General features: G+C 32.8%; 1 protein-coding gene across 1 annotated transcript; it reads left to right on the plus strand.

Moving 5' to 3' along the window:
* The first annotated feature begins 5,044 nt into the window (after window positions 1-5,044).
* LOC106338162 (coiled-coil domain-containing protein 94 homolog) lies at window positions 5,045-5,830 on the plus strand. The gene has a single exon (XM_013777197.1). The coding sequence runs from the start codon at window positions 5,045-5,047 to the stop codon at window positions 5,828-5,830; it is 786 nt and encodes a 261-aa protein (XP_013632651.1).
* Window positions 5,831-9,245: the final 3,415 nt, after the last annotated feature.

Here is a 9,245-nt window from a genome sequence, read left to right on the forward strand (position 1 = left end):
AGAAGACATGCTTCACAAAAATGGAGAGAAAAAAGAAATCGAAAGAAGATACGAGGAACAAGCGTTTTTTTTTGTTATTTTCAAAAGAAATTATAAGATATGTTTTTGAAAGATATTGTGTAGATTTAATGGTATTTTTTTGAAAAGAAAATAAATAAAAAGTCGTTATTTTAAATATTTACATAATATTGTGACAAAATTATATTATAATAATTTTAAATATTGAAATTGGATCATTTAGTCAATTTACATATACAAAGGTGTAGTTTTCAAAAAAAAAATATATATATGGTGTAGTATTCAAATTAAAATCTCATACAAATGTATTTTTCCAAATTTTCCCTAAAAAGAAATCCTAAAACAAAGAAATTTGTATCATATTTTTAAATCCTAACCAAAAAAGAATTGTAAAAGTTTATTTGATAATATTTTTAAGGGAATATTTGATAATGAACATGATAATAAAAATTATTTAATTAACCAAAAGATGTGTAAAATTAGTATTGATACGAAGTGTAAAATTAGTAATTTTAAAATTATTTATTAATAACTAAAAATAATGATTTGATAGCAACTTATTTTTTTCTGAAATTCTATAGAGAACATAATTGTAATATGTTATATGACAGTAATTTTTCTTCTCTAAAATCTTAAACACAATTGTAAAAGAGTATTTCATATTTTATTTTATTTTTTTTAATTGTAGATAAAAAGGAGATTTATAAAATAGAATGTTTTCTTTTTTAAAACAAAATTCTAGCAAAATAAAATGTTAAAGACTTATTTAATAAAATATTAAATTAGTACATAAAATAATCATAAAGCTATATAAAATAAATCTTAAACAACATATGCAAAAAACAATCATAAAACTATATAAAATGATTTATTATTTTATGATTTTAATTAAATTAAAACATCAAACAAAACCCGTTGCAACGCAACGGGCTCATATCTTGTATATATATAAACCATACAATAATAATGATTAAAAACATAAGAACTTTGGTTAAAATAGAGTCGGTTTAATATTATCAAACCAAATATAATATAGACATAAACAAAAAAATTTATTTTTTTTATTTTTAATATTACTAAAGTAAATATAGTATAAATTTAACTATGATATTAGTATTTGAATTTTTTAAAAAAATTAATGATAAATTATCAGCTAATTCACTAAAAATATTTATTAAGATTAAAAGATGAGCATAAAATATGACTAAATCTAAAATTATGGAAAAACATGACAAATCAGCAAATTCACTCTCAAATAATAGTATAGATAGATAGATAAATATATTTTGAAATCTAATGTTTATTTTATAGAATATTTGATTATTAAATTATAAAAAACAATTTAATTAATATTATAAATTATAAAATTTTAGTATTCATATTGGTAATGAATGTATTAAATGATGCTTTTTTGATTCATATTTTATTTATAGGATGTAGATTTTGGATCAAAACAATTTATGTAGTAATAATCAAATTTAGAAACTTGGATTTTGATATTTTTCATGTATAAATACAAAAAAAAATTATTTTAGGTTGGAAATATGATTGTTTAATAGTAAACATATATAATATGTTTAACATAAGTATATAATTTATATTGTACGACATATTTTCTATGATGCTTTACCTTTAATCTTAACTTTAATATTGTAATACTATGTATTTAGATCAATATTTCCAATAAAATTAGAGAAAGTAGCTATATTATTAGTCATTAATATCATAAATTAAATATATGATAAACATAATTATGATATTTTTGGTAGATACTGCTAACATCAATTGTTAATATCTATTTATTAATTAAATTTCCTAAATACATAATAAGAGTATATATATATTTAAAATAATAGTTTATATAAATATATATCACTAGAATAGGTGTGTTTATTAATTATCTTAAATATCATGATAAATAAATATATATATATATATATATATTAAAATGAAAATAATAACATTAATCAAACTAATGACTTATCCTAAAATTATTGAGAAGAGAGTGCAAGAGCATTTCCTTCCTCTAATCCTAAATCTTCCTGCAATAATTCCATGAACCATTCCCAGTAGACCTTGTTCTCTACCGGTAAACTAGCCCAAGTGATGACATATGTGTCATCATTAGATCCCTTCCCACCGCGGTTAACAGTATCCATTTCATGCGTTCTTTTAAAAAAGTTCATCTAAATGAATCACACGACGACGAGCACTCTTCCAATCTGTTTTCTGAGATTCAAAGCATGTGTACAACATCTCAAACACTCTGTCCTTTGTTCCTAATATAACCGTAGAACCAGGATTGCTCTTCCTTAACTCCTCAACATAATCATGCAGTCTTGTAAACTGCTCTGTATACTCATCACTTATGATATGTTTCAGAATCTGCCTAGCACTTTGACACTTGGATTTTGTAATCCGAAGACCTATTAAAGCTAACCTTTGCATTATATATTCCGCAGAAAGTTTCGAGTTACACCTGAACTCATTTAGAAAATCTGCAGCTATATTTGGTGCGCTATATAGGTTAACAACACTTATAGGGTAACAGCTGTGAGTTCCTATCATATTTGGTGCGCTATATAGGTTAACAACACCTATAGGGTAACAGCAATCCTGGTTCTACGAAAATACTAAAGACCATTAGAGTTTGCAGTTCTCTTGCTCACATATTTCAGCTATCTTCTTCTTTTCAGATTTCTGTAAATGTATGTTAACCTTCTCGTTAATAGCATACTTCTCGATTGTCTCCTTACACTTTTATTTCAAAACAAACTGTTCACCTACATAAAACTCAATTTGGTGATCTTCATCATCATCAGACCCATCACTCTCAACATAATCATTTCTATAAAAATCACATGACTCGTCCTCACTCTCTTGTTCCTCCTCTTCTTCTACATTTCCTAGAAGCACATCATCTAAATATGGATCATCTTCCCTAACGCCATATATATTCATACTATCCACGTCGTCTAAACATCTAATCATGTTTTCTACATCATTATCAGCTACCAAGTCCACACGATCCGGTCCAACAGCTCGACTAGGGAAGTAAGAAACCTCACACATATTCTCTGCATACCCACTTGTTAAAGCAACATCTTTCAGCATTTCAAGTGTCGGTCTTCTGAAATCCACTCGAAAATATTTAGTCTGACCACCATTGTAAGACCCATCTGAAGCCCAATATCCTCCAACCCACAAACGAAAGAAGAAAGTCATGTAAAAGCAAATGAAAATCACTTAAGTTAATTGAAAAAAATCTGAATCAAAAGTACTCATCTTCAACCCAAAACGAAGATAGTAAAAAGTAAAGAAACGGAGAACTAACCTTGGGCTTGGAAAATTCATTCTCTCCATCACGTTTCTCGCTCTGAAATGCACACTCAGTAGTCACAGATTCATATTTGAAGATTAGGGTTCGTCAAGAGTGAAAGAGTTGAATTTGGGGAAATTAAGAGGCTTCCCCGATATAAGTGGTGGGTTTACGTACCAACTCCTTGTCGTTTTAAATAAACATTATGTTGTTTTGAGTAAACATGTTGACGTTTTTTCTCTTTTAACAAAACACAGTGTTTCATGTTAACGGGAGACGTCCACTGTTGATGACAAAGTTTATCAGGGAGGGGGCGAAAACATTAACGGACATAAAGATGAGGGTTTACTTCATAGGATTTTTAGTCGAGGGTTTAGTGTATGATTGACTTTAGTTGAGGGCTTAAATTACTAAAAATCCATAATAATATAGATATTTAATTCTTTATCCAAATATTTAAGTCAAAACAATTTATATATTAAGTTTAGATATTTTAGCATGCACTATTCAATTTTATATGTAATATATTATTTTTATTTTTAGATTTTGAAAAATTTAAAGATTATATGAATTAAAAAAAATTAAAATAGTTTAAATGGGTTATCCGAAGCTGAAAAGATCCGAACCGAATCTGAAAAGATCCGAACCGAATCTGAAAAGAAATTTATAAATACCCGAAAAAGCTGAAATCTTTAATCCCTAAAACCCGAATAGACCCAAATGGATACCCAAACGCCCACCCTTAGAAACAAGTAAATAAGTCTGCCGTTAAAAATCTGCAATACCGGAGCTCTAACAAGGATTCCTCCACTATGTCAGGTATGTGATGACCAGCAAGGCTTAGTAACCTTCTCTCTGTTTGCTGCACTGTAGAGGAGCTACATTGGTTCTCTAAACCAGCCAGAGAGAATCTGAGTTGGCAAAATGCTGAAATGTTCTTACTCCCTAAGCCAACAAAACATTAAAATCAGAAGGAGATAGATTGTCTAAACAAGCTCGCAATGGAATAAATGTTGTGCTTAAGTGGCGAGGAGTCTGAACATCTTCCACGTAGGAGTTTTTGTTTGACCTCTCACTGCTGAAGCTTTCTTTCTTTGCATTAAGAAGTTGATTTGGTTTCTTTTAGCTTCATGTCGGAGGTGAGCTATATCATACTCCAAAAAAAACTGCACCTTGCCCACGTGCGAACCTCTCTTTCAACCCTTTTTTAGTAGATTCTGCAACTTGCTCACCCGGCAAAGCTTTTGGATCAAAGGACTTTGACAAATCCCGTTTATGACAAACAATCTCTGGTACAAACACAACAGAGAGTATCTTTAAGCTTCCCATTTTACAAATAAACAATGAAAGACCAGAATCCCTACAAGATAGAGCAAAAAAAGTTAAACGTCATCATAAAAGACAAACGTTCTAGCTGAGCTAAAAGGTAAACCTAATCATGTGATAACAATCAATTATTAATTGATTGTGTTATCTTAATGAAATTGGATATAATTATTTTGGTCTTTTAACTTATTTATCTCAATTTATTTGGTTACAACTACGTGTTTAACTTTAAACCGACACAAACAAAGAAAAGGAAACACGAGTTTAGGAGGAAACAGAGAAAAGGAAATACGAAGAGCTGTTTTCTTATAAATAAGTGTCTAGGACAGCGATCCAATAACTAAAAATCCCTTTTGTTCACTGAATAGTTCGTGTGATATTATGGGAGAACGCAAAGTCCTGAACAAGTATTATTCTCCGGATTTTGATCCAAAGAAGATCCCTCGCCCCCGGAAACCGAACAACCTGCAAAAGAAGATTCGATTTATGCTTCCGGTTCGTGTTCGGTGCAACACATGTGGTGCTTACATGTCTGAAGGCACTAAATTCAATTGCCGTGAAGAAGAAGTCATCAACGAGACGTACCTAGGGATTAAAATCCACAGGTTTTATATCAAGTGCACCAACTGCTCGGCAGAGATAACAATCAAAACCGATCCAAAGAACTCGGGTTATGTTGTCGAATCAGGTGCAATTGGCCCTTATAATGGACACGCGGAGGAGGAAGAGAAGCATGAGGTAGCCGAAAACGCCTTGGAGTCGTTAGAGAAGAAAACTAAGGTATCTAAAAGAGAGATTGAAGTTATGGCTGCGCTTGATGAGATGAAGTCTATGAAGTCTAGACGAGCCTTGGTGAGCTTAGAATCACTGCTTGAGGCTTTGAATAGAAGAAAAAAACAAGAAGAAGAGAACGTGGAGGAAGAATTGCTCATTAAGTCTATAAAATTTGGTAAGCAGACTAGGATTGATGAAAAGAAAAACGATGAGTCTTTAGATGAGAAGAAGAAGAAGCCTAAGAGATGTGTTAACGGTACATCTTCCCTTCAAATCTCTTCTGTTCGCATAATCTCGAAGAAGACCGGGACTCGAATCTCTATGTCAAAACTACGGCACAGACAGCGATTAGGAGAAGTAAATCCATGTTTTTTATCTAGCTGCGGTTTTTAAATCGAATCTGGATTTAGTTAATGGGTTTTGCATAGATATTTTGTTACACTGTCTTTCTAATAAGTTTTTTTTGGGTTGAATTGTATGAGATTGCCGGCATTCTACATTCTACAATTAAGGTTACTGTAAAGTTTCATTGATTTTAGCTGATCTCATTATAAACACTGAAAAACCTGATCTTGGTAAATTCTGTTTTAATCTGTGATTTGGCTAAAATAAGAACGCTGTTGAAGTATTGTACGTTAATGCAGATGAGTCAAGATAAAGTGTAGAAAATAAAATATAACTTTTTAACGAGGTTACGCCTTTTTGACCTTCTGGATCATGTCCACAATTCAAACCCAGTAGAAAAATCAAATGTTTTAACCTTCTGGATCATGTCCACAATTCAAACCCAGTAGAAAAATCAAATGTTTTAACCTTCTGGATCATGTCCACAATTCAAACCCAGTAGAAAAATCAAATGTGACAAATTTGCAAACGTGTAAATTAAGTATAACCTTCGAGATTTACCATCATAATGATTACCTAAACTCTTTAGGATAATAGCCTAGATAGACTAGGCCAGTTCCATAACAGCTTGTCTCATGCTGTCTTGTTATTGAAGATCTGACAGTGGATAAGTAATCTTGATGATAATGTATGTCGGTTTTTCACATGAGCATTCTAAAGAGCTTTGTGTGTAAAGTTTCAAACTCTGAGAGAAGAATGAATGGTGAAGATTGTAAAACATTTAATTTGAGACTTGAGTATTTGAGAGTTTTAAGAGATGGACATTATGATAATATTACTTTGTGACTTCATGTATATATAGTTACAATTTCTTTCTTATTCTCTCTTTTGCTACTCTGATTCAACCTGCACCGTTACATGATAAACCGTTACATGATAAATCCCACAGGTTCTCCTACAGAAATTTCTAACATCAGAAACGGTCTCTTTAGAACTAGCTTCAGGTTCGGACAAGACATGGCACGACAGTAAAATTCTCCCAACTGTTATCTCCCATACATGATGATCATGAACAATCTTAACTCCATTGATATGGAACAAATGTTGTGCCCCTAGAAACAAGTAAATAAGTCTGCCGTTTTTGTGACAAAAAAAAAAGTCTGCCGTTAAAAATTGTGCGATACTGGAGCTCTAGCGAGGATTCTTCCACTATGTCAGTTATGTGATGACCAGCAAGGCTTAGTAACCTTCTCTCTGTTTGCTGCACTGTAGAGGAGCTACATTGTGTCTCTAAACCAGCTTGAGTGAATCTGAGTCGGCAAAATGGTGAAATGCTCCTTGCTCCCTAAGCCAACAAAACATTAAAATCAGAAGGAGACAGAGTGTCTAAACAAGCTCGCAATGGAATAAATGTTGTGCTTAAGTGGTGAGGAGTCTGATCATCTTCCACGTTGGAGTTTTTGTTTGACCTCTCACTGCTGAAGCTTTCTTTCTCTGCATCAAGAAGTTTATTTGGTTTCTTTTAGCTTCATGTCGGAGGTGAGCTCTATCATACTCCAAAAAACTGCACCACGCCCACGTGCTAACCTCTCTTTCTACCCTTTTTTAGTAAATTCTGCAACTTGCTCACCCGGCAAAGCTTTTGGAACCCCGTTTGTGACAAACAGTCTCTGGTACAAACACAACAGAGAGTATCTTTAATCTTCCCACATTACAAATAAACAATGAAGGACCAGAATCACAAGATAGAGCAAAAAAAGTTAAACCTCATCAAAAAAGACAAACATTCTAGCTGAGGTAAACGATAAACCTAATCATGTGATAACAATCAATTATTAATTGATTGTGTTATCTTTAATGAAATTGGATATAGATATTGAAAATCAGAATAATTATTTTGTTCTTTTAACTTATTTATCTCAATTTATTTGGTTACAACTACGTGTTTAACTTTAAACCGACACAAACAAAGAAAAGGAAACACGAGATTTAGGAGGAAACAGAGAAAAGGAAATACGAAGAGCTGTTTTCTTATAAATAGGTGTCTAAGCGACTGCGATCCAATAACTAAAAATCCCTTTTGTTCATTCAATCGTTCGTGTGATATTATGGGAGAACGCAAAGTCCTGAACAAGTATTATTCGCCGGATTTTGATCCAAAGAAGATACCTCGCCTCCGGAAACCGAACAACCAGCAAAAGAAGATTCGATTTATGCTTCGGGTTCGTGTTCGGTGCAACACATGTGGTAATTACATGTCGGAAGGCACTAAATTCAATTGCCGTGAAGAACAAGTCATGAACGAGATGTACTTAGGGATTAAAATCCACAGGTTTTATATCAACTGCACCAACTGCTCGGCAGAGATGACAATTAAAACCGATCCAAAGAACTCGGGTTATGTTGTCGAATCAGGTGCAGTTGGCCCTTAATGGACTCGAGGAGGAGAAGGAGAAGTAAATCCGTTTTTTTTCATAGCTAAGGTTTTTTGTTCAAATCCTGATTAATTTAATGGATTTTGCATAGATATTTTGTTAAATTGCCTTTCTATTAAGGCTTTTTTTTATTGTTGAATTGTATGAGATTGCAAGCATGCTACATTCTACATTTTAGCTTACTGTTAAGTTTTAGTGAATTTTAGCTCATCTCATTATAAACACTGAAAAACCTGCTCTTTGTAAAATTCTGCTTGAATCTGTGATTTGGCTTAAATAAGAGCGTTGTTGAAGTATTGTATGTTAATGCAGGTGAGTAAAGATAAAGTGTAGAAAATATAAGGCAACTTTTTTTTACCGTTCCGGATCATGTCCATAAACCAAATCCAGTAGAAAAAGCAAATGCAAACAATTTGCAAACCTGTGAATCAAGTATAATGTTGTAACAATTGTGAGAAGGAACAGATGCGGAAACAGATGAATAAAAGCGATGTAACAACGACACAGAGATTTAACGTGGTTCACCAACTTGGCTACGTCCACGGGCAAAGAGAAATCTTATTATTGGAGGCGATATTGAGTTTACAGAGTGCAAGTTTAGAGTTACTTCGAATACAAGATATATATAGTAACATCTCGCATCTAAAACCCTAGACTAAACGGACTCATGGGCTTAAGCCCACGATCAGATGTAACATCCATAATAACTTGATGCAACGCTCTTGATGCAACCGAGTCGGTATGATGTACATGATGTAACATCCATCGCCTAGATGTAACATCCAGATTCAAGGCATATCAACAATTCTCCACCTTGACTTGAATCCTCTCAATAACAGATGTACCAGATGCACCTTCAAGTGCCAAATGTACCAGATGCGCTTCTCTGCGCTAGATGTACCATCGCTCTCTTTGCCTCAGATGTCCCTTCGGACCAGATGTGCTGCTTAGACGAACCAGACGCCATTTAACGGCCAGATGCTCAACTAGAGCCAGACGTTCGTTATCAGCCAGATGTCCCAATAGAC

The sequence above is a fragment of the Brassica oleracea genome, chromosome C4 (genome assembly GCF_000695525.1).
Source record: "Brassica oleracea var. oleracea cultivar TO1000 chromosome C4, BOL, whole genome shotgun sequence".
Lineage (NCBI taxonomy): Eukaryota > Viridiplantae > Streptophyta > Magnoliopsida > Brassicales > Brassicaceae > Brassica > Brassica oleracea.

Coding starts and splice junctions, on each gene's coding strand:
- LOC106338162 (XM_013777197.1), top strand. CDS start 5,045: ATGGGAGAACGCAAAGTCCTGAACAAGTATTATTCTCCGGATTTTGAT.